Genomic DNA, 25,403 nt, shown 5'->3' on the forward strand with positions numbered 1-25,403 from the left:
GGGTACCCAGTCAGGTGGTTCCCACCCTTAGCACCGCGCTCGAGATGCGACCCCGCCTCTCAGGTCAGGCCCCGCCTCCAAGCCGAGTCGACCCTCCCTCTTCGGACGCGGCCCCGCCGCCCCGGAGACGTGACGCTCTCGGCGTTCCCCCCCGCCCCGGCAGGCCGTGGTTGGATTGCTCCGCGCTCCGCGGTTCCCTGGCTGCGCGCGCAGGCTGTGGGCCTTTCGCTTCCGGCCGCGGCAGCGTCGGCGCTGGCCAGACGGATCCCAGCGGTCGACCTCCCGGAGCGGCATGCGGCGCTGAGGCGCGGTGGATCCCGCGGCACCATGAACCTTCTGCCCTGCAACCCGCACGGCAACGGGCTGCTCTACGCCGGCTTCAACCAGGACCATGGTGAGGAGAGCCCGTCAGTGGCTCCGGCCCCCGCCTGCCGCCGTTTCCCCTCCGAGCGGGGTCCCGCCCTCAGCCCTGCGGCGGCGTCGTCACCGGGTTCAGGCCTCATCCCCTGCCCCTGGCGTTCTCTCCCCTGCCCCTGAAGCCGTCCTCCTCTCCCAGGCCGCCCCTCTACCCCCGGCCCAGTCCGCCTCCCCCCCGCCCTGACCCCCACCCCCATCCAGGTCGGACAGTGATGGGATTTTCTGGGGCGGCGTCGGTTCTTTCTTGCGGGTTTAGGGTCCCCAGCGGCCGGGACGGGGTCGCATCGAGGTGAGAATGCCCCTGCAGGCCCAGGACCTCGTCCGCGAAGGTCCTCACCTTTTCTGCTGATTGTCGTAGAATATGCCTCCGAACTCACACTGTTTTTCTTTTGTTGGGTGGCAGCCGGACTCTTAAGCCCGGCTTTTCGTGAGATGGCCTTTTTCGCCTTTCTGAAATCCTGCGTGATGCGGGACTGCGCCCCGCTCTAGCCCAGGGAGGGGCATCGCGTCTGTTCTGAGGGTTCGCTTTGGAAGCCCGTTTGAAGAGGATCCAGAAGCAGGAACTGCAGGATCCGTGTCTGTGGAGCCGGTTTGGGGTAGAGTTACGTAGGCCGGGCGGGGGTCGCCCAGCTGTGTCAGAGCGTGGGCGCGTGGTGTGCTGGCTCCAAGGTTCTGACTGTAGGGCCCCGGGAGAGTGAAGTGTGTTCTGGGAACAGAGGCGAGGCCGGGATTTCCTACAGGGAGGAGCCTTGAAGGGCGGGAAGAGTTCTTGGAGGAATGGAGTTGGACGAGGGGAAAAATGTGGGATGCGGGCGGCTGGGCTGGGGACCGCAAGGGTTGTGGGGTCTGCTTTGGGGGCCAAAAGTTGGGCACCGGGCAGTGTGTGACTGAACACTTTGGGTTTTGATTTCCAGAGGAGGGCCAGTAGGTTTCTTAAAAGGTTCTGATAGTTGAAAACTCTAAGGAGTTAACCGTGGTGTAGCAACTTCTTAAGAAATGTGCTTTCAATGGAAAGAAGTGACTGATTGATATTAAGGGCAAGGAGAGGCAGTCCTAAAAAACAAACACGGAAACACAAAGCTTACTGACTCTGTGGCCTTTAAATCCAAGGTCTGTACCCACACGACTGAGCGACTAAGCACACACATTGGTCTTAGGGCCAATGAGGAATCCTTGTAGTAGACTTCGGTATAATAATTGAGGCTCACAATAAAGCTAGTTATTTTAGAAACCAGTGAAGTTTATAATTTTTTATAAAGGTTTCATCAAAGATTATTTAGAAAATACAGCTCTGGCTTTTAAATGGATATATTTCAGTTGTCTGAAAAATACACTCTCACTTTTGTAAAACCACCTCATTTGGTTGTAATAGTTAAAAGGAAAACTTACAGTGTTGCTGAAAAAAAAATGCATTTATACTTAACCTTCTGCTTACCCTTAGCTTAATTCCCTATAATTAAAATGTATTCCAGGTTATTGAGTTACATTTTGTTTTTATGTTGACTTTTAATTTTTACTCAGCATTTTTAGCACTCTCATGGAAACTTCAGCTTTAGAAACCTTTGCTCATAACTTTAAATTATTCAAGCTTTTGACTTATCTTCTCCCAAAGATAAGTTAAGTTGTATTACAGTTTCGAGATTCTGAAGTGTTGAGCTGTGTGCCTTTCTATAATCTGGCTGGTGTTTTTCTTTCTCTTCCCGTGGGAAACAGAAGGTTTGAGTGGACACACTTCTGTAGACTAGCTTTAAGATAGCAAGGACGGGAAGGTTCATGCCAACTGTTGTGTGATAACCAACTAAAATCAGTTAATTTACTTCTCCCACCCTGCGAAATAGCAAAGATAATGCCTAGCCTTCTTAGAGAGTGGTTTCTAGTCTTGTGTTTGTAGGACCTTTTTTCTAGCTTTTTACTGAAGTGCATTACTCTTACAGAAAAGTGCATGTATCCTAAGTATTCAGCTTGGTGAATTTTCCAAACTGAACACACCTTCCGCAGCGCCCAGGTTAAGAAACCAAATATCTTGGCACCCTCTGCTCCTTCAGGCCGCTCGCCCAGTCTAACTTCAGCGACACGGATTAGTTTTGCCTGTCTCTGTACTATATTTTGTTTCTGGCTTTTTTATTCAGCATCGTGTTTGCAAGAGCTTTTTTCCCATGCTGTTGAGTGTAATTGTAGGTCGTCCTCACTGGTGCAGTATTTCTTCGTGTGACTACATCACAGGTGGTTGGTCCAGTCAACCTTTGGTAGGCCTTTGGGTAGGTTCCCGGTTTGGGGCCATTTTGAGCGTACGGGTGCTGCTGTGACCATTCTGTTACCTGTCCTTCAGTGAATGCGTGTTGTCATTTTTACACGGCTTGTATGCCTAGGAGTGGAATTGAGTGCAGTCCTGCAGACAGTTTTCTGCAGTGGTTGTCCTGGATTGCCCTCCATTCCCACGCCTCGGCACACCCGTTTTGGCCATTTTGGTGGATGTTTAGTAGATCTCATTGTGATGTATGTGTGAGACTGTATTTGCATTTCCCTGATTCTGTAGGTTTAGTAAGCATTTGGATATTCTCTTGTGAAATGTCCAAATCTTTTGCTAATTTTTCTATTGGGTTGTCTGCCTTTTTCTTATGGATTTATAGGATTGTGTATTTTATACAAGTCTTGTCAGAAATATGTGTGTTCTGGTGAAGACAAGTAAGATCAGTGCAGGCTTAAAATTTGTGGAAGGTGTAATAGTTGAGAAACAAAAGGAAAACTTTCGACTTTTGTATTTCCATATTTTCCAGAAAGCCAAGCTCTGATTCTTCTGTCCAGATTACATAATTCCAGTAACACAAAGAGGGAGTTACAACCCAGAATAAGAGATAATAAGTAACATTGCACTTTCCAGTCAGTGTCAGACTCCAGGCCCAGATAAAGTTCATTTCAGAGCCTGAGAGTTAATTACAGAACAGATTCCAACTCCTGGGAAAGCTATTATGGTCCATGTAGTTTTATGCCTAACTTGGACAAAAAAAAAAACAGAAGCGTGCTTTTCATATTGGGGGGATGGAGTGGTTGATAGAATAGAATAATGTCATCCCAATGCTGGAACAGGGATCAAAACCAGAAGAGACTCTGAGGGTGGCTTTGGCTTTCAGGTCAGTGATGTGTTGTGGTGAGGGTCCAGCCACTGCAGCTTGTCTTGGGAAAGGAAATGAAAGGTTTGGTGTTTCTCTTTCTGGTCACAAGCTTCACATGAGCCAGCAGTCGAACTTGGTGGTGTTGATGGAGATTAATGTGGTCTTGATCACACTTAGGCAAGTGAAGTCCAGATCACAGGGTCATCTTAAAACTTGAGTGCTTCCTTCACTTCCTCACAGCATCTTCAGTTGGACCATTAACAGTCTGGTGTGTGCCTTGGGGATGGTGACTGAGATGGATTTAGGGAGTTAGGATTAGTTCCCGGTGGGAGTGAGGTCATGGAGACCTCAAGCTGCCTTCTAGAAGACCCTCCGTACTAGCCCTTCCACCCCTTCTCCAACTGGATGTGTCCCTGCTTACTGAGGTGGCCTGCTTTGTGGCTGTCCTTGCGGACTCTCTTGTTTGTCGTTGTCTCTCTAGGGCTTGGTGCCTGATACAGCCCTGGAGAGGTGTGTTGGGAACAGGGAGGCCAGTGGTGGGCATCAGAGGCTGGAGTTGAGGGACACGTGGGGTGGCAGAGTGGCTGGTTCGGTAGCTGCTGAGCCCCTCTTGCGGGAGTTAAGTGTTGGAGCAGAGAGCCTGGTCCATGGGATGCCAGAAGGGCCCTGAGGGGGCAAGTGGAGTAATGTGCAAGCCCTTTGATAACAGTCCATGAGGAGAGTCATCATGACACATGCAGACCACGTCCGTGTGGCCTGAGCATCCACAAGAGTTCCTCAGAGAGGCCACTGTCTCTGGACCCCTTGCATGTGCTGCTCCAGGCCTGGGGTCTTCAGCTGAGACCCCAGTGAGGTGATTAATTTGTCTCTCTTACACTTTAGGATGCTTTGCATGTGGGATGGAAAATGGATTCCGAGTCTATAACACCGATCCACTGAAGGAAAAAGAGAAACAAGGTAAGAGTAACACATTCTTGGTTTCTGCCTGTTCCCAGTCCTCAGAGTCTAGGTGCTGTCCTTCAGATTGGAGAGGAGTGGGTTGTGAGAAGTTGTTCATGGGCCTGTCAGCAGCTCTTCTCTTCCTTGTGTTGAGCTTCTACGAGCGCTGGGCTCTGCGGACTGGGTGTAGTAATGATTCCATGGGTCCTGGTGACCCTGGTGAATCCAGCACCTGCTGGCCCTGCTGAGAACCAGGTGTGGCTGTGCCGGCCTCGCCATGCTTCGTGTCCAACATGAAGCTGTGGGGAGCTGAAGTGAGAGGCTTGGATACGACAGGTAGGGCTAACTCTTAAAATAACTCTTTCTTCGAAAATACTATTGTGGCGATAAATTATAGTTGCTTTTGTTTTCTTATTTCAGTGTCTTTTTTTTTTTTTTTTTTAATTTCAGTGTCTTAAATTACGTTTTCATGGAATACAAGTTTTCACAAGCTGAAATTAGAAATTCTTTTTGTAAAGTAAAATAATGGTGGTCCTTTGCCCATTTGGCAGGAAAGATGTGTAATTTAACGGGTAGACGTTTCCCATTTGCTTCTTTCCTGTGTATTTTTCTTAAGCTTTTAGTGACTCCTAGTCCTTACCTGCCAACAGATGAACAAATCTCAGATAAATCATAAACAGTGAGAAACCTCCTTTTTCTTCCTGCAGTTGTGGTTTTGGTTTTTATTCAGTGTGCAAGTTCTATTTTCTGATGCAAGAACCATTTCTCATCTGTAAGAGGAAGTCCCTGCATTCTTATGCTCCCCTGTCAGCCCCCTTCCGTTTTGACAACTAACAGTCTACATCAGGGATTTTCAGATTTTTTTTTTTCAGCAGTGAAACCTCTTTGTCAAGTAAAATCTTCTGTAAAACAGCAAGTGATACTTTATTTCTAAATAAAGTAGTTTGTAAGCTGAAGTCTGTTCAGTTCAGTTGCTCAGTCGTGTCCGACTGCAGCACTCCAGGCTTCCATGTCCATTACGGATTCCGGAACCTACTCAAACTCATGTCCATTGAGTTGGGATGCTGAAGTCTGTAATTTCTATTTATTAGAGAAAGCCCAGGGCAGCCAGGTGGTAATAGGCTCAGATCTGGGCCCACACTGTTTAGATTCGGTCTTGCCCTTCGCCGTATCAGGCTGCCGTGTGACCTGGGGCAGGAGAAACCTTGGGCAGGTTACTCACCTTCTCTTGGCCTCAGTTTCTTTTTGTGTAAAAATGAAAATGTTAACTGCCGACCTCCTAAATTTATTGTGAAGATGGATGAATTAGGATGAGGGAGACACACGGGCTAGTGGCAGCACACACACCGAAAGTGCTTTGTAAGCTTATTCGCTCCTCATTGGTGGCAACAGTGTTACCTTTAAAGAGTGAGTCTTTGGAATTAATGAGGGTTACCCATGATAGTGGGAGTCTCCTCTCAGTCTTTTATGCTTCTGACTTCTATTTAATTTATTTTGGTTGCATTGTAGATTAAGACAGTTCTGTTTTATACAGAAAAATAGTTCTAAAGTATTTTGAAACAGCTTGCCTTGCAAATTTCCAGATGCTTTTTACCTAAATTGACCTAGAAACTTAGGAACTAGACTTGAGTGTCAAAGTTGAATCATTAGCGGCATATTAAAAGTTGCTTTCTAAGTAATGAAATGTTTACAGTGGATCTAGGATTTCTTATAACAGTCAGTGAAAACAAGAAGTATCTCAACCTCCAGGAAGGCTTGCTATTGTCATGTTGCAGTGCTGTGTCTGATCCCCGTCCCTGCTCAGCGGCACTGTATCTGGCTCAGACTGTCTCTGAGCTTCACTTGTGGTGAATTTTGCACTTGCCAGGGATCCAGCAGGACTGTGTGGTGCTTATTGATGGCGTGTTTAAGGACTCCACCTACATGTGCTTGCAGGCTGGTCCACTGCTTTATTTCTGGCAGCGAACTCAAAACAGGCAGACGACTTGACCTTGTTCCTATTTTATCGCCGAGATTTGCTTTCCTGTGTGAGAAGGGAAGTGTGCCTGCATTGGAGGGTCATTCCCGGATCTGGGCTTTCAGCCTTGTCTCCGCTGTGACCATGGCTCTGCATAGGGGGACTGCACGACAGGCTGTGATCCGCAGGCATCTTGCAGTCACACCCACTGCTGGATGGAGCTGGCAGTGCCAGGAAGCCGTCTTGGGCATCCTGGGCCCCCAGTGGAGGCAGCGTTCTCCTCCAAGGTGTTGGAGGTCCTGTGTCCCATGCACAGAGCCGAGTGGCTTGCTCAAGGGAGGAGTGGGAGCCCTGGGAGCACAGCCTGTGTGGTGTTCTCTCTAGGGTGCTGCAGGGCCAGGGTGTAGGACTGATTCACACTATGTATATCACACACACATCCAAGCACATCCTGACAAGAAGGTTCAAGTCATAATTTGAACAAAGATGTGTCAGGAGTAATACAGTTGGATAAAATTATGTCTAAGTGGTTATAAAAATAAAAGGAGCACTAAAAGGTTAACTCCAGTCTTCATTTAGAAACACAGTCCTCCCACATTCCAAAGGTGCCTAGAACTTCTGTAGCCCACGCTCGATGAACTTGCAAGGTGCTCAAGCCCCTTGTCTTTGGTGCTGCCTGACTCTTCTTCCACACCGCCAGTGCTCACACGTGTAACGTGGGCAGCCGTGTGTGGGGAGCAGAGGGCACACGGAGGCCTAGACGGGATGACTCGTGACAGATGGGACAGCAGGTGAGACACTTGTTTCTGAGCCCACTAAGCGCTGCACTGGGGGTGGAGGATGCAGCGATGAATAATGTGGGCAAGGTCCTTGGTGAGACCACCCAGTGACTGGAAATAACAGGTGGCCTGTCTGCATAGGGTCCACGATGCAGCACCTGCCTGACCTGACAGTCTCTCAGGGTCTTACCCAGGGCCCGTCATCCTCCAGTTTGAGAGCAGGTCGTGTGGGCTCCATGCCCTGTGTGGTCAGTCAGTCCAGCGTGTGGTAGGTGAGGGAACAAGAAAGAAGTGGGAAGCATGTGAGAGGGAGGGGCTGAGCTGATGTGGGTGCAGGGGAATGGGGTTGTGTCCAAGCTAGCGATGGCTCTGGGGAGGGTGTGGAAAGGCACATTCCTAGCCTTGATGGTACAAGTTTAAATTGGTAGAACCTTTTTTGTAGAAAAATTTGACAAACAGTTCATCTTCTATATTTGCACACACACACACAGGCTCTGATCCAGCAATCACACTTAAAGGATTTTATCTGAAGGGAAAAACCGGGAAAAAGACAGTAGATGGTCCATGCTGTGGTGCATGCTGACGTGAAGGTACAGCTGTGATGCACCATAAGAGCGAAGAGGTTGGAAACTAGTGTGATGGTGCCATTGGTTTGAGTTCAGAAGTACACACGTGATCTCGTTTACAGCTGTTCCTACTTTATGCTTTTCTGTGTTGTTTCATTTTTATAGTGATAATATATGATTTGTAGAATGAGAAATAATTAGGCTATTTCTATTAAAACGCCTGGGAAATAGGAAAGAAGAAGCTGAGGGTTGCGGGGCAGATGCCGTGGGAAGAGGCTGGGGGCTAATGTCATGCTGGAGGGCTGACTTCTGCCCCTTCAAACAAGAGCCTCTCAGTGGAGGGGAGGTTAAGCCAACACTCAGGACGTCCCTCTCCCCCATTTTCTTTCAGTTTCTGTGTGTGTGTGTTTATTTTGGCTAAGCTGCTTGTGGGATCTTAGTTCCCAGCCAGGGATTGAACCCAAGCCCTTGGCAGTTGAGAGCTCAGAGTCCTAACCACTGGACCACCAGGGAATCCCTCCAGTTTATCACTTTGAGGCAGATTCTATTGGAAGAGTGGGACATGTCAGCTATTGATTAGCGCCTGAAGCTTTCATCGATCAAAGTTTCCTGGGAGCCTGTCTTGTGTTCTCTGCCTCTCCATAGTTTTAGTCTGCTGTATAGCTGGCCACCGGGCCTGGCCGCTTTTAGAGATGTGGGCGCGTCTCTCTGCTTTTTCCACCGATTGGCGACCCCTGTGGATCTTTCAGGACTAGCTCTTGGGGCCTGGGGTTCGGGGGCTCTAGTGGCAAACCTTGGGCTTCCTTTCAGGAGACCCCCTCCTCTCCAACTACTTGGGGGCTGTGGCCCTTGGTTTGGGGGAGCTAAAATCCTCTGATTCTCGGGGAGTTTGGAGTCTCGCTTTTGATTGCTTCTGCTCTTCCCAGGAAAGCTTGTTTTTCTTTCCCTGCCTCATTGGTTGATGCTGAAAAATCTGCCCTTCTCTCTTTCCAAAGTTAAATCCCAGAGGCCACGACTGTTTCCAGTGGTTAATACTGCTTCTCTGTCTTAATTCTTAACCCTTAACATCTTTGTAATCTTGACATTGATTAAAAAAAAAAAGCATCAAAATGTTAGCCATAAATTAGGCGTCCAGGTAATACAAAGTAATTCTGATTTCATGTAACACTGTTTTTTTTTTTGTTGCTGTTGTTAGAAAGAGGCTTAGAGAAAAATCACAACCTATATCATTTAAATTAAAATTAAAAAAAAAAAAAACAGCCTTTGAAACAGAATGTAATTTCCTTTTAACAGAAATTTTTGTGATTTCTTTGTGTGAAGTACTTCAGTTTTTGTTTTTTTCCCTGATTGGTTCACTGTGCCCAGGTCACATTTCCGAGGCTGTTGTGCCTCCTGGCATTTCTTTATTCTCCTGTTAGCTTGGTCACATCTGCTAGTGACTCACTGCTTTCGGAACTTGAGAAGACTTGCAACTGACAAATACAGCAGTAATGAGTTTGAAGTCTCAGTGCTCACGTAGTGTTGTTGATATTAGTCTGAAACATTCTCTCTTGGTTGGATAGTATTTTTAAAATGTATTAGTTACTTCTTGGCATAATTTACAGGTTTCTCCTGATATATTTGATTCTAGAACTTACTGAACCTGCGCTGAGGAAATAGTTGCACTCCTAACAGACCCCCAGAACTCTTCATCTTGCAAAACTCTGTCCCCATTAGATACTGACTAACCCCCCCCCCCCCCCCGCCCCCCCCCAGCCACCACCATCCTGGTTCCTATCTTTATGAATTTGTCTACTCTAGGGACCTCATATAAGTAGACTCATGCAGTATTTGTCCTTTTGTGACTGGCTTATTTCATTTAACATAATACTATGTAAACATAGAGGCCGCTTCTACCTCTTGGCTATTGTGAATAATGCTTCTGTAAACAGGCATGTGAAAATATTTCTTTGCACCCTCGATTTCAGTTCTTTTGAATATACGCCACCAAGGGGTGCTGCTGGAGCATGCGGCGGTCTGGGGGACCACCATACAGTCTCCTGGAGCACCTGCACCATCCTTGCCAACACTTGTTACTTTCTGTTTTGTTTTGATGGTGGCCTAATTAGTGATTGTGGCGACACACGAGTGATATCGTATGATATGTGTCTTTGTCTTTGACTGACTTCCCTTGGTATGATCATCTCTGGGTTCATCCATGTTGCTGCAAAAGGTTTGTTCTTTTTGTGGCTGATGATATTCCATTGTGTGTATCTGTCCTATCTTCTTTATCCATTTGTGTGTTGGTGAACAGCCAGGTTGCTTCCGTGTCTTGGCTGTCGTAAATAGTGCTGCTGTGAACACTGGGGTGCATGTATCTTTTCAGATTAGAATTGCTCTGGTTATATACCCAGGAGTGGAACCGCAGGTTAGTATGGTGACTCTATTTTTAGTTTTTAAAGGAACCTTCATACTGTTCTCCATAGTGGCTATACCAGTTGGCATTCCCACTCACAGTGTAGGAGAGTTCCCTTTTCTCCACACCCTCTCTGGCATTTCAAAAAATAATCCTTATTTGGTCTTAGTTGCGGCACCCAGGATCTTGCATATTGGCACAGGCTGTTTGTTGCAGCATGCAGGCTTCTGAAGTTGTGGGGCTTACTTGCTCCACAGCATATGGGATTTTAGTTGCCCATCAGGGCTCAAACCCACGTCCTCTGCATTGGGAGGTGGGTTCTTAACCACTGGACCACCAGGGAAGTCCCTCCAGCATTTAATATTTGTGGACTCTCTGATGATGGCCGTTCTGACTGGTGTGAGGTGGTGCCTCAGCGTAGTTACTGCTTTGCATTTCTCTAATAACTAGCGATATCAAGCATCTTTTCACGTGCTTGTTGGCCGTTAGTTTGTCTTCTTTGGAGAAATATGTCTTTAAGTCTTCTGTGCATCTTTTGTTTTGGTTGTTTGTTTTTGTTATTATTGAGTTTTATGAGTTGTTTATATGTTTTGGAAATTAATCCCTTCTTGGTAGCATTGTTTGCAAATGTTTTCTTCCAGAATGTAAGCTGTCTTTTTGTTTTGTTTATGGTTTCCTTTGCTGTACAGGAGCTTTTAAATTTAATTAGGTCCCATTTGTTTAGTTTTGTTTGTATTTCCATTACTTCAGGCTGCTAAGTCACTTCAGTCGTGTCCGACTCTGTGCGACCCCATAGACGGCAGCCCACCAGGCTCCCCCGTCCCTGGGATTCTCCAGGCAAGAACACTGGAGTAGGTTGCCATTTCCTTCTCCAATGCATGAAACTGAAAAGTGAAAGTAAAGTTGCTCAGTCGTGTCCAACTCTTAGCGACCGCATGGACTGCAGCCTTCCAGGCTCCTCTGTCCATGGGATTTTCCAGGCAAGAGTACTGGAGTGGGGTGCCATTGCCTTCTCCAATTACTTCAGGAGATGGATCCAAAAAAGTATGGTTGTGATTTGCATCCGAAAGTGTTCTGCCTATATTTTCCTCTAGGAGTTTTATAGTATCTGGTCTTACATGTAGGTGTTTGTTTTTTCTTTTGGTTTGGTTTTTTGCTGTACAGCAAGTGGGGTCTTAGTTCCCCAACAAGGGACTGAGCCCACACCCCCTGCAATGGAAGTGTAGAGTCTTAACCACTGGACCACCAGGGAAGTCCTACATTTAGATTTTTAATCCATTTTGAGTTTATTTTTGTATATGGTTTTAGAGAGTGTTCTGATTTCCTCCTTTTACTTGTTGTTCAGTCATTTAGTTGTATGCAACTCTTTGTAACCCCGTGGACTGTAGCCCACCAGGCTCCTCTGTCCATGTGATTTTCCATGCAGAAATACTGGAGTGAGTTGCCAATTCCTTTTCCAGGAGATCTTCCTGACCCAGGGATTGAACCCGAGTCCCCTGCGTTGGCAGGTGGCTTCTTCACTGCTGAGCCACCAGGGAAGCCCCTCTTCTATGTAGTGGTCCAGTTTTCCCAGCACTGTTTATTGAAGAGACTGTCTTTTCTCCATTGTATTTTCTTCCCCCTTTGTCATCTGCCTGCCAGTGCAGGAGATGTAGGAGACCTGGGTTCTATCCGTGGGTCTGGACGATACCCTGAAGTAGGAAATGGCAACCCACTCCAGTATTCTTGCCTAGAAAACTCCATGAGGTTGCAAAGAGTCGAATACAACTGAGCAGCTGAGCACACTGCACAGTCTCCCCAAACCTGGTGAGGGCCAGGGAACCAGGTGATGCCCCTGGTGGCGGAGGCATGCCCTGGCCTTTGGGGTGGAGGATTCCTGGGCTGTCATGGGTCTGAGGCCACACACCAGCAGGGAGCAGTTTAAGGACTGAAGCACTGTAGTCCTTTGAGTTTGGGCTGTGGCCACATCCTGTTACAGCCAGAATTACTTGAGGTGGCTTGTGTGTCACAGGACAGTAAATTGTTTATAAGGAGAGCTGTGTTCCTTGTGGATAGTATTAAATACAGAGTCCTTTCTAGGGTTTCTACTAGGCCTTGAATTTGAAACTTCTCAAGTGAGCTGATGGACTTTGGGTCCATCTTGTGTGGCTCTGACTAGACAGGTAGGAGTCAATTCTTAGTTTAACTTCTGATTTTCAAAGGTTTGGGTTCCTTGCTTGCCCTCTGCTGTACCCTCACTGTGCCAGGAGCCTGTGGTCAGGACAGACCAGAGTGGGGGCTTAGGGGCCAGGGTTGGGGTGCCCAGCTGTGGCGTGAACCGCTCGGAGAACAGTGTGTTCCTCTGACTCCCCACACTCCTCGTGGGGGTTCTGTTGCTCCCCTGAGTATCGGGCTTCCTTCTGTCATGGAGCACAGCTGAAAAGCTGCTGACACACTCCCCTTCACATAATTTGTGAACATTTGTGAACATTTTGGACTTCTAGGGGAAGAAGTGTTTAAAAGTGGTGAAAAGGAATTCCAGCTTTTGCATCAGACCATTTGAAAATGATGCTTTCTCAGATCTTACATACTTTGCTGCACTTTAAATTATTAATTCAGATATTTCATACATTTTGCTATATTGGCTTCTTAGGTGCTCAGTGTTTATACATGAAAATACAGTTCTTGATGCTGAGAGGTTTGAAGCTCATTATTTTCCTAGCTGGTCACTATTTTCATTTCTGATCATAGATACAGATTGCTGATTAAAAATCAAATGCTAAACAAATAAAAATAAAATAAAATAAAGTAAAAATCAAATGCTAACTGTAAAATATACATACTGACTTCTTTTTATCATTTCAGAATTTCTAGAAGGAGGAGTTGGTCATATTGAAATGTTGTTTCGCTGCAACTATTTAGCTTTAGTTGGTGGTGGGAAAAAGCCAAAATACCCTCCGAACAAAGGTAGGTAAAATAATCCTGCATTTAATAATGCGTCTCACATGTAGTCCTGTCTTGAACTTTTTAGAGTATCTTTGTGTCTGGCCACACTAGATCTCCCCTGGTGGCCCTGTGACTCCTGAAGGGACAGAAGCCTCCAGAAAGAGAGTGCTCTCTGCTGTTCCCAGGAGAAGAAACATGTGACCAGAGTCACTCTTCCCCGTGGCCAAAGAGCACATGCTTTTCACTTGGGTTGACTGGATGGGGGCCTCCACCCCCATTTTGTCCTGGGTGTTCTGCGGTGGGTGTTCTGTTCTGTGAATTCCGTTGAAACCCAGGTGTGGGGAAGCGACTTCTGCAGAGAGCCATGGACTCATGGAAACGCGTAGAACAGAGAACAGCTGGGCTCTGGGTTGAAGAATGTTTTTTCTGGTGTGCATGTGTGAGCCTTTGTTCAAAGAGACGGCAGTGTAAAGGGTGTGGCTCTTTGAAAGTAAGGGAGAAACAGGAACTTTACAAGTTCAGCTGAATATCATGTGTCTGTAAATGTGTAGGTATCATTTGGGGCACAAGGAAGAAACCCAGTGAAGGAGAGTAGAGCAGGGGAAGAAGGTGGGGACAGACCCCAGGGCTTCAGGTGCCAGGTGAGGGTGTGGTTGGGAAAGCAACGCCAGTAGTTCTCAGGAACAGTCTCAGGAAGCAGTTAAGTATAAGGCTCAGCAGACGCGGCGGTTGGAAAAGAAAGGGGAGCCGTGTTCACAGAAGAGGCAAGAGAGGGAAGTGAGTGCGGGCATCAGGCAGATGTGAGAGACGGGAGGAGGCCTGGGTGGCCACTGCAGCCCTAGAGGGCTGTTGAGTTGGAGCCCACTGGTGACAGGCTCCACCATGTCAGGGGCCGTGGAGACCAGTCTCTCTTAAAGCTTGGTGGCAGAGGAAAGGAGTATAGCAAGGGAGGTCTCCCTACAGAGAATAAAGATGGGAGTGAGCTGGAGACCTGCCTGAGACCATGAAGTAAAGAAAGAGGGCGGGCACAGGAATGCACAGAGTTCTGTGTGGCCCCAGGCAGGGTTGGGCCTGACTGGCAGTTTCTCAGTAGAGCCTGGTGGGTTGTATGGATGTGATGTGGGGAACGGAACCCACTCTCAGGTTGAGGGTTTCCCTGATAACACGGGCCGAAGGGCAGGAAGCCTGGCTGCTGTCCAGGTCATTGCCAGCGTGGCGTGGATGGGCAGGACTGTGGCTGTGAGTCCTGGAAGAGGCCCCCCCAGAAGTGACAGTCCTGCAGCTGTGCTGGGGCCAAGGGCAGGTCTTGCAGTGGAACAGGAATTACCTGACCTGGCTCCGTGGGAATAGGCACAGATCCTGCTGTTGGATCAGCCTTTGTCATATGAAGAATTTCATCGATCATTGGTGCGGAGTCAGGAGCCTGGCCCCACCTGTGGCACTGTTGGGGGAGGAGGGGGTCACTGCTCCCCACTCCCAAGGAAGCAGTGGATTGGATAATCTGGGGTCTCTCACCTGTAGCATCTTATTGTCAATAAAAAAAAAATTCTGAAGTAAGAGAGCCTCAGGAATTTCACAGACTTAAAGCAATTTTCTAACTGCACATTTTTCGTAAAATGTAAGCTTTTTGTAGTGTGCTAAAGGTGATTTTTAAGAAAAGAGCTTGGTCTTTATTAAACTTTTTTTTGGTAATGTCAAAATTACTTCTAAATATTTTCTTAATTGCCAGTTAAGATACACGGTGTTACAGTGTAAAGAATCTAGCTTCTTTGGTTTGTGAGAACAGAATAAAACAGGACTGGAGGAGACTGGTTGTCACGGTGACCAACAGGGTCCAGACAGGGTGCTGCTTAGGTAGCAGAGAGGCCCTTTCCTTTTTAGAAGGGAGTCCAGAATTTTGAAATACTGTTTTTGCTATTAACAACTATATTATTAAAAGACAGAATCCCACCCAGTACATTTTAAATTTCCAGTTCCCGGCAGCAAAGCAGCTCGAAGCCTTCGGAGGCCACAGGGAGTTGGCATTAACTGGTGTCCTTGGATTTTTCTCACTACCCAGGTCTCTCTTGTGAGTGAAAATTCATGCTGCTGCCTCTGGGGCTTCATCATGCTGTTTCCAAACATTTCTGAAAATGGGGTTCACCTGTTTTTCTGACACCCTTGACATCCTTGTGTCTGGACTGTGTCTAGTTTGAGCCAGTTCGTGTTGAGTTACAGACTTTCTGGTGTTAGGCTGCAGGGCCAGAGGAAGTTCATTGAATCACCTTTTGTGTTCAAGAGTAGTGTCCTTTGCCTAGAAAAGTTGTGAGCATTTGGTTTTGGAAAGATGTTATTTTCAATAAGGAGCCATCTACTCACATGTTGGTGCACTTTAAGGAGGAGCTGACAGGAGAAGTTTATCACAGATGGTGTTTCAAGGAGGAAGAAACACTGCTTCATTTTTTAGTGGTTATGAATTATAACTAACCTCTTCAATAGTAAATACGTTCTATGTTAATAATTTTGGCAGTTCTGGTAGGCTGGTATTCAGTTCTTTCTTGATTTGAAACTTAGATGACACTTACCCATTCTAACAAAACTGACCCCTGAATCCCACGGCCTGGACTGTTGTTGGTCACGTGTTGAGACCTTGAGGGGAACATTCTTTTCCTTCCATTCTCAGTCAGCTGTGACCTGACTGTGGAGGGAGCTTATTTCCCTCACCCCACGTGCCTCATACGCAGCTTTTCAAGTGGAGGAGAGAAGAGGTCTGGACACACGCTCCAGGGTTGTCTGTAGGTTGTCTCAGCCCTTGGGACTTAAACTGCTGATCCATCCTGATGGAAGCTTGTGGTGTGAGCAGAAGGCATTCTCCAGCTTGAAGCAGAGCGAGAACTCAGGGCCGAAGAACCCTGGCCCAGGTTTTTATGTGTCTGATTGCCTTTCTTTTCTTGATCCAGGCTTATCTCCAGCACTTGGTACCTGTGGTAGGGCTTGCTTTTCGGCTCAGTCTAATGGGACCCAGGAGAGAGAGGTGGAGAGAAGTTTGCCTGGAAGTTGGGCGAGGGTTGTTAGGGAAGAGGTTCGCGTGAGTGTGTGCAGAGAGGCAGAGGCTGTGGGCACCTGCGTGAGCAGGCGTGCAGGAGAGTAAGGTGGGGGGGGCGGGAGCGAGCGGGTGAGCAGGAGGCATGGCTTGAGGCCTGGGGGCGGGGCCTGGGAGAGCTTTCTATCTAGGAGTTTATTTTGTAAGCTGGTCTATAATTTTTATTTATTAGAGAAAGACGTGTGGCCGGTGGTGGAAGACTCTGGGCCCACACTGTTTAGATCCAGCCCTCCTCTGCCCTTTGCCAGGTTGCTCTGTGACTTGGGCAGGTTGCCTTCTCTTGGCCTCCGTTTCTTGGTGTGTACAGATGCGGAGGGTAACGGCCCTCACCCCACAGGTGTTCCTGATGCGAAGACTCCCTCAGGAGGGCCTCTAGCAAGCCAACCCCTGGCCTGTTCGTTGTCATGTTCATAAATTCTTTCGTGTTTCAGTGATGATCTGGGATGACCTGAAGAAGAAAACTGTGATTGAAATAGAATTTTCTACCGAAGTCAAGGCTGCCAAATTACGGCGAGATAGGTAGGTTTGGTGTCTCATTTTTCAAGATAGAATAGTCACCTTCTCTGAAGATGGCTGAAATCATTTTATATTGAAGGAAGAGACGTGTTCTGGAAAATAATGTATAAAAAATAAGGCTGTAGTTTTTGACTCAAGAACATAGGACAGTGAGTTTCATTTGCCTCCTGGGATCATTTAGAGGTGAGCAGTCAGTGGGTGCACCTCCTTGGACCCGGCCCTGGGCTGGCCCTGCCCTCCAGCTCTCAGGCCTTCAGGGGAACCGTCCTCCCCGTTGGGTGCAGACTGAGGACACAAGTTTTGACCCCTGAATTGCCTCTCTCTTAGCCCACGCTTGTCCACATCATGCCTCATAAATGTTTCAGTTTGAAGGTAAAGGAAAACTCAAGAACTGCTCACAGAGAGTGTCATTGAATCTCACCTGTTGAAAGTAGCCGGTCTCTCCCAGACGTTGTCGCTTGTGTTTAGTAGAACACAGGAGTTTTTCCTAGTATATTGATTGCAGTGGAGCAAAGCTTCAATTTGTATTGTGGCGTGGGGTGTGAATGGAGTCTGTCATCCTGCACTTGTAGGTAGACTTGATTCTTCCAGAAATGTCAACATTTAGGGCTTGTAATAATGCAAATCCTGGAGCCAAATCAAGGATCTGCTTTCTCACATTTCTGAATTGTCAAGACATGTCTAAAAGTGTGTTAAGATAGAATTTCTGGCTTTGTATCCTACTTGTTTCTTGCTCTATAGATAGAATGGTTGATGAGAATGTCCCACACCAGCACCCCACCTTGGGCTGTACCTGCCTCTTCCTGGGTGGGAGCCTGCTTGCCCTCGGGCTCCCTGCGGACCTGCTCCGCACACCTCGCTGCCCTGCTCCGGGGTCAGGAATGGGAATGATCCTCTTGTATGTGGTTGTTGGAGTGTTTCTGTTTCCAAATAACAAGAACAAAAGCCACAAAATGTTTGAGTTTCACTTTGTGGGAGAGAACATTCTGATGGTGTTTTCTTCTTTCCAGAATTGTGGTTGTTTTGGACTCTATGATCAAAGTGTTTACATTCACACATAATCCCCATCAGTTGCACGTCTTTGAAACCTGCTATAACCCTAAAGGTAAGAATCCAGAGGAGGACCGATGGTGGAAATGGGCTTCTTGAGTCCAGACCAAGTGGGACGCAGACCCGTGCTGGGCGCCTCTCCTCCAGGTGGTCTTGGAGTGACGTCAGCCTCGTGGTGGGTCCTGGAGCATGTGGGGTGCTGGGGAAAGGTCTAAGAGGTGCAAGCTCCCCCCACTCCGCTGTGAACTTGCCCTGGGTCACAGCCCAGCCTCCTCACTATGGAACTGAGACCGCGCCTCTTACCAGAACTTCTGGGTCTCTCTCGGGACTTTTCACAGTGACTGTCAGCCATTCAGGAGCTCCGTGGTGAGCCTGGAATCCATGGTTTCATTAAGTCCTGAGGCCTTTCCTTCTTGTTTTCTTCTTTGCATGTGGCTTTGTTACTCATTGTATCATCTTTACTTTGCTTTGAAACTTTTTGGATTTTTCTTCTAGCTTTATTGAGGTATACTTTACATAAAACTCACCCATTTTAAGTGCATCGTGTGATAAACTTCAGTCACTGTAAACAGTCGTGCAGCTGCCACCACAGTAAGAGCGGAACAGCCCCATCACCCCAGAGGCTTCCCAGGCTGCACGCTTCCCCACCTGACCTTCAGGTTTTGCCTTTTCAGATGTCTTGGCTGTCTTTCTCTTAGCTTACTATGTTTTAGATTCCTTCCTTTGTGTGTGTGTGTGTGTTGTTTTCATTTGTATTGCTGAGTAACATACTATCATATGGGTATACCACAGCTGTTGATCCACACCAGACTTTTTGGCTGTTAGGAACAGAAGCTGCTGTGTATGTTTACGTGCAGGTCTTTGTGTGGATATATTTTTTTTTCATTTCTCTTACATATATACTGAGGAGTACAATTGCTGGGTCATACTATAATTATTCTTTAGATTCCACATTGTGTTAACGTACAGTATCTGTCTTTCTCTGACTTAGCAAAACACCCTCCATGTCATCCATGCTGTTGCAGATGGCAGGATTTTATTCTTTTTTTTTTTTTTATGGCTGCATTGTATTCCATCAGGTGTATATCCACTCTCTGTGTTTGATTGGAGCATCTAGTCCATGTTGGAGAAGGAACTGGCACCCCACTCCAGTACTCTTGCCTGGAAATTCCCATGGGAGGAGGAGCCTGGTAGGCTACAGTCCATGGGGTCACAAAGAGTCGGACACGACTGAGCGACTTCACTTTCAGTCCATGTACATTGAAAGTAATTATTGATAGGTGTGTACTTATTGCCACAAATTGTTTTAGGTTGTTTGGGTAGGTCTTTTTATTCCTTTCTTCTTTTGTTTTCTTCTTTAGTGTTCCGTTTGGATTCCTTTCTCTTCTTTGTGTGTGTATCTATTATAGATTATTGGTTTGTAGTTACTATGAGGTTTAATATAGCAATCAGTATGTATGTGTGTGATTATTTTAAATGGCTGACCTCTTAATTTCAGATGCGTTTTAACGGCCCTACAGTTTCTTCCCTCTCCCCACGATTTCTGGCTTTGGCATTGTGTTTTCGTCTGTGTGTGTCCTTCGCCCCTTGCAGACGTAGACGGTCTCACTGCCTTTGTCTTCTGGCCTTCCCGCTGGCGTGTGTGGCTGGTTTCACTGCTGCTCTGTATTTGCCTCAGCCAGCGAGCTTTCCCTGTAACAGCTTTCATGTTTCTGCTTGTGACCTTTGCTTTTTTGCTTAGCGAAGTGCCTTTACCATTTGTTTAAAACTATTTTTTCTGCATTGGATTACTTTGATACCTTTTTTTTTTTTTTTAAGTAAGTGTAAGATTTTTCTGGACTCTATTCTGCTCCAGTGGTCTGTGTTTCTGTCCGTATGCCAATATCAGGCCACCTTGATTTCTGGAACTTGAAGATAATTCTTGAAATTAGGTAGAATAAGTCCTCTGATCTTGTTCCTGTTGTGTAAGAATTGAAGGAGCTGTTCTAAGACTGTTCACTTTCCTTGTAGCTTGGTGACAGCTTGCCTGTTTCTTCAGAAAAGCCTGCAGAGTACTGATTGCACTTACTCTGTTGATGGAGGGAGGCAGGCTCCAGCCTGAGGTCATAGGGCAGCTCTCCCGCTGCGAGGCCTTTGGGTGTGTTACAGTGTTTTCCATCTATCGTTAAATTTATTGTCGAGTTTTGGGATTTTTTTATGTATTTGTTAACAGATTCATTTTTAGATTTTACAATTTTGCATTCTCCCAAAAGACAGACATTTGATAAAGTTTATTTAATAATAAGTTCAGCAAATGTTTGCAATTATGAAGCCATCTCGAGGGAGCAAACTCTGCTTGGCTCCCTGCTGCCCTTTACTGGGGGAGGATTTTGTGACTAAATCTTACTTTTTGGTGAGACCTGGAAGCCCAAGAGTAGGTGTGGTTGTTTAAAAGCAGAAACATTGGGACAGTCCTGAGTCCTTGACAAGTTTCTTGTCCCTCTTTAGGCCTCTGTGTCCTGTGCCCCAACAGTAACAACTCGCTCCTGGCCTTCCCGGGCACGCACACAGGCCACGTGCAGCTTGTGGACCTGGCCAGCACCGAGAAGCCGCCAGTGGACATTCCCGCCCACGAGGGCGTCCTGAGCTGCATTGCTCTCAACCTGCAGGGAACAAGAATTGCGACCGCATCTGAGAAAGTAAGTGGGTGTCCCTGTCCCACCGGAGGTCATGCCTCTAGACTGACCTCGCCTGCTATAGGGTGCGGGCTCCTGGCAAACTAGCCCTTCCCTGAAGATCTCAACTCCCTGAGGTTCTTTGCTCAGAAAGCAAGTCATAGCTGACACAGAGGGTCCAAAGTCATTTTGTTCAGTCGTGCTCCGTCTGTTTGGCAGCGGAATTAGTGTTTCTCTTTCTGACTGGCTGTGGGAGCTAGAATTAAGATGCCATTTCCCTGGGTGGTGAGTGAACTGACAGCTCTCGGGGCATCAGACAGCCTAGGGCATCTGCCAGGGGAGCATGTGCACAGGACTCCGAGAGGGCCACATGTGGGCTTGGGCCCTGGGCTCCCTGACCCTCTCTTAGCTCCTGCCGGCTGCTGTCAGACTAAAGAGACTTCAGTTCGTTCTCAGTGACAACGGGGAAAGTTGAGTTTTAGGTTATGTGGGCGAGTTTGGGAAAGACTCTGATGGGCTAATGGGTTTGTGAATAAAAATCATTTCAAAAAAAACTAAAAAGTTGTGAATCTTTGATAATGAAACACTTCACTGTTTTTCAAAGGGGACCCTTATACGAATATTTGATACTTCATCAGGGCATTTAATCCAGGAACTACGAAGAGGATCTCAAGCAGCTAATATTTATTGGTAAGAAAGCACGTTGTTTCACCTTAGAGAAGGGGCCCTGTGTGATCTGGCGGGAGAGGCAGGACCACCCACATGAGGCTGGCAGGCTGCTGTACTGGAAGGAGCTGGGTTTTTAGTTCACTTTATTATTACTGATTTAACTCTTTATCATGGGAATACACAGAGAAGTAGAATATTACAGTTACCATGGACCTGTCATCATGCATTTGTCAGAATTTGCCTGTTTGATTTCATCTCTCCACTGTCCCTCCAGTTTATTTTTTTGGTAGCGTCTTCAGGCAGACCCTGGAGGCCTTGTTAGCCCGTCCCTAGTCACTTCACCTCCAGTGAGGCTGACCTGGTCTCTCTGTGGTGGTTGTTACCACGTCTCACGGTGTCTGTAGCTCTGAGGGGGCTGCACCCCTGCTTGGGCAGGACCTCAGTCCTTGTGTCTGTGGCTTTTGCAAGTGTGGAGCTGCACTTGGGCTTAAGTGATACAAACGTAGCCAGTATCTGCATGTCGTGTCCGTGGGGCCGTCATGCAACCCACTCTCCCAACTATCTGCTCTGGGGCCCATCCAGCCAGTCCGAGTGACGTCCCCCACCTCGGGTGCCAGATCATTGGAGGGGAGTTTTTCTTTCCTGGGCAGTTTGTTGCGGTGGCCTCAGGGCCCCTGGGGTGGCAAGGTGGTCTGCTATTGGCACCTGAGGAGGGGCTGTGCCCTGGTTTCGACTCTGGTAAAATGAGTGTCTGTCCTGACCACGGGGGTGTTGGAGCGGGGGAGCTGAGGTCAGGGCTCGCTCCTGTGTCCACACAAGACAGAGACCCAAGCCTCATCTGCTTCCTCTGCAGCATTAACTTCAATCAGGATGCTTCCCTCATCTGTGTGTCCAGTGACCACGGCACGGTGCACATTTTTGCAGCTGAAGATCCAAAAAGGAATAAACAATCAAGGTAGGTTTCCCAGTTAGAAGGATGAAGCGTTGGCTGAGTGCTCGCCCACTGGGTCTGAGTCACAGGCCGGATGCTTCTCATTGGTCATTCATTTGATTTTCTAAAAACCAGTGCAGATTACTTGATGCTAAGACTGGCATCACAACTCGCCCTGCCGTTAGCTCCTTAGGAAATCTGATGAGGTTCCAGGCACCTTCTGGGGAGGTAGAGCTTGGTTCTGGACTGCACAGTCCTCGTCGTGTTTGCTGTTCAGTCGATTTGGTGGCAGCAGGACCCTGTGCCCCTTCTGGTGGTGATGGTTTCTGGGTTTCCAATAGAGCCATTTGTAACAGCTTAGTTATTTTGTGTGAAAAATAAAAATTAAAAGCAAAAATAGAATTTAAATCATTAAGGCTAAGCCGACAGTAAGGAGAGCTGTGTCTCTAACTTTGTCATGTGACCATCACTTCCTTTCTTTGCTTCTTTGTCCTCACAGTTTGGCATCAGCCAGTTTCCTTCCAAAATACTTCAGTTCCAAGTGGAGTTTCTCCAAGTTTCAGGTCCCCTCAGGCTCTCCATGCATTTGTGCCTTTGGGACAGAGCCAAACGCTGTCATTGGTAAGTGGTCCTTCCTGGGGAGAGTGGCCCAGGTGTGATCAGCGCCACACCGGCCTCACTGGTGTTCCTTCTTCTCTCCTGGGGGTCCTGTGCATCCCTCTCGGGGCTCACGCAGCTGCCTGCCTTCTGGGGGTTCCTGGGAAGTTGATAGGGCAGATCATTTGGTCTTGGAACCAGTGACCTAAGAGGGTTCTCCTGTTGCTGCACTCGCTGAGTAGGTACAGCTCAAGCCCCCAGAACAGTGGGTTCTCGGTCGAGCGTGCCCCTACCACGCGCAGATCCCTGAGGGCGGCTCAGCCTCCACTCAGGCTGCGCGGCGAGCTCAGTGCACACTGCTTGCTTTTCACCCTGAGTGACGCGGTCTCCTCTGCCCAGCGATCTGTGCGGACGGCAGCTACTACAAGTTCCTGTTCAACCCCAAGGGAGAGTGCGTCCGGGACGTGTATGCGCAGTTCCTGGAGATGACCGATGACAAGCTTTGACCCTCCACCGGGAGCACCGCGGCCCCTGGGCGCCCAGCGGCCCCTTGAGCTGGGCCTGGTGACGATGGGCTGGAGGGACGGCCCGGGACCTTGCGCAAAGCCACTTGTGGCTGTTTTCCGAAGCCAGGCCTCCTGAGTCCAGTGTTAAAGGAAGAATCAGCAGGGCACGGGGACACTCCCGCCTGACTGCCGGCTTCACCTTTCGCTTCAGTGGTTCTGCCGCATCCGCCACCTGCAGCCAGGGCTCCAGACAAACTGGGGGCACGTTGAGAAAAGGAGGGACAACGTGAAATTCGTTTGTGGCGCCAGATTCCATCCTTTTTGCTGAGTCTGTGATGGAGAGGTGAACACACGTGCAATCTTGGTTCTTTCTCACCAGATATAAGTGGGATTATCACACCGGCAGCCTTAGGAGGAGGAGGGAGGAAGCAGTTCTCCCGCCTAAACTGAAGAAAGTTTAGAGTTCACAGGCTTGGTGTCTCCCTCAAGAGTCACATATCACATGTCCCCCTCTTGTTGGAGCCATTGGAATTGAGGCAGCGCCAGGCACGCCCCGTGAGCCGCACCTGTGGCCTCCTGGCGACACTCTGGGTCAAAGGGAGTTCCCCTTTACTCGTAGGGAACAGAGTAACGCGTAGACTTTAAAACTGAGTCATAGAAGAACGCAGCGCTTAGCTCGGAGGATACGAAGGGAAACCGGCGTCTCAACACAGCAGCGCCCGGTCCCGTGGGCCGCGGCCGGCCACTTCACTTCCCCTCTCACCGTCTTCTCTCCCCGTTTTTAAGAATAGCTGCACACTAACATTCTGGGAATGAGAGGCACATACTTTTTTTAATATTTGGTAACTAAAATAGGTTATGGGCTCTATATTGTTAGTACTACTTGAGGTATATATTTAATTTTCTTAAATTCCCTTTAAACTTAATTTTATGTTGATTTCAGGTTGCAGACATTAAAATCTGCAGCTGCAAGTTCTCAGTTCTGCCGGTTCTTTTACTGTCGTGTAATCAACTAACTTTGTCTGTGGATTTCAGTGTAAAGTATGCATGTTACTTTTATGTGTATTTCATCATGAAATTTAATTTTGCACACTTATTTGTAACATTTCTTTTAAATAAACGTGGCTAATTTTGTTGTATTCTGTACCCATCAAGGGAAGAGAATTGTATGTTATAAAACCACGGCCCCAGTTCTGTTGGACTGCAGGCTGCAGGAACGGCCCAGTGTGCTTCGTGGCCTGAACTGTCCACGGCTGCGGGGGGCCGGGGCCCGGTGGCAGCGCAGCTTTGGGAGCAGAGAGGAAGAGAGTGGTGTTGCCTAGCAGTGTCCGTCGTCTCTGGTCAGGAGGCTCTGTCTGAGGTCTCCTTGGGGGAAAGCCTGGTGTTGGGCCACCCATCAGTGTCTCAGCCTTAACTCTGGGCCCAGGAGTAAGAGGGGGTATTTCACATCTGTATGATCACTAGTTTAGATTTTCCGCAGTACAATGCCTGTAGTGTATCCAAATATACATCAAAGTAGGAAAAGAATTTTGCAAAGGTTGGTGTCACGGTGTGTGGAGATGCTGCAAGCTGGTGAGGAAAGCTGGGCTGAGTGAGGAGCCGGCTCACTGGCCCTGGGAGAGGCCATACCCGGAAACATTCCATATCCAAAATGTTCTGGCACGTCCATTAAGAGCCCACAGTGTGGGAGCAGGTGCAGGCCCTGCCACTCCGGGCACAGCCTTGCATGCTTTGTAAAGTGACGGCACAGGGACACCCTGGGTGGTGCGTGAGTGACCCCCACCAAGAGGTTCTGGTTTGTCTTCTCGGGTTTCCCCTCGGGATGGTGACAGTACCACGTCTCGCCTGGGAAATGCCCTGGTAAGTCTCCTGGAGGGCAGGCTGAGGTCTGGAAGGCCGAGGGAGCGTGGCCTGTCCACCCTCCTCAGGCCTGGGCACGTGGCCTCACTTCGCCCCCTCAGGGAGGTGGCGGGAAGAGCTGTCCTGGCCAGTGGGCTGTTGGGTGAACCTTCCTCGGTTCATTTAGGGGCAGTAGCAGACTTGGTTTCTCAAACTGATAACCACTGATTTGTTGCCTAGTGTAGGGAAAGCATGTTCTAAGCCCGGGCCACCTCTGATTTCCCCCCTGGCTGAATCCTGCCGGCCCCTGAACATGGGTACGGAGGGGCAGGCATGAAATTCTCGTGTCCAGGGCATCCCCAAGCCCCACTTGGTGGCTAGGCTGGACCAGCCTGATGTGTTTGTCCCCCAAATGTCCATGTGAACATTCGGGAACCACCTCTTGGGGCCCCGCGCACTGGGCTCTCC

General features: G+C 48.1%; 1 protein-coding gene across 1 annotated transcript; it reads left to right on the forward strand.

Annotated features, from left to right (window-relative positions):
* The first annotated feature begins 193 nt into the window (after window positions 1–193).
* On the forward strand, window positions 194–24,235 carry WDR45B (WD repeat domain 45B). Its single transcript, XM_019981803.2, has 10 exons — window positions 194–394; window positions 4,413–4,487; window positions 13,011–13,112; window positions 16,605–16,692; window positions 17,700–17,794; window positions 20,227–20,417; window positions 20,998–21,083; window positions 21,916–22,017; window positions 22,493–22,614; window positions 22,990–24,235. The coding sequence occupies exons 1-10, from the start codon at window positions 328–330 to the stop codon at window positions 23,094–23,096; spliced, it is 1,035 nt and encodes a 344-aa protein (XP_019837362.2). The 5' UTR covers window positions 194–327; the 3' UTR covers window positions 23,097–24,235.
* The last annotated feature ends 1,168 nt before the right edge of the window (window positions 24,236–25,403 follow it).

This window comes from Bos indicus, chromosome 19, assembly GCF_029378745.1.
Source record: "Bos indicus isolate NIAB-ARS_2022 breed Sahiwal x Tharparkar chromosome 19, NIAB-ARS_B.indTharparkar_mat_pri_1.0, whole genome shotgun sequence".
In the NCBI taxonomy this organism is placed as follows: Eukaryota; Metazoa; Chordata; class Mammalia; order Artiodactyla; family Bovidae; genus Bos; species Bos indicus.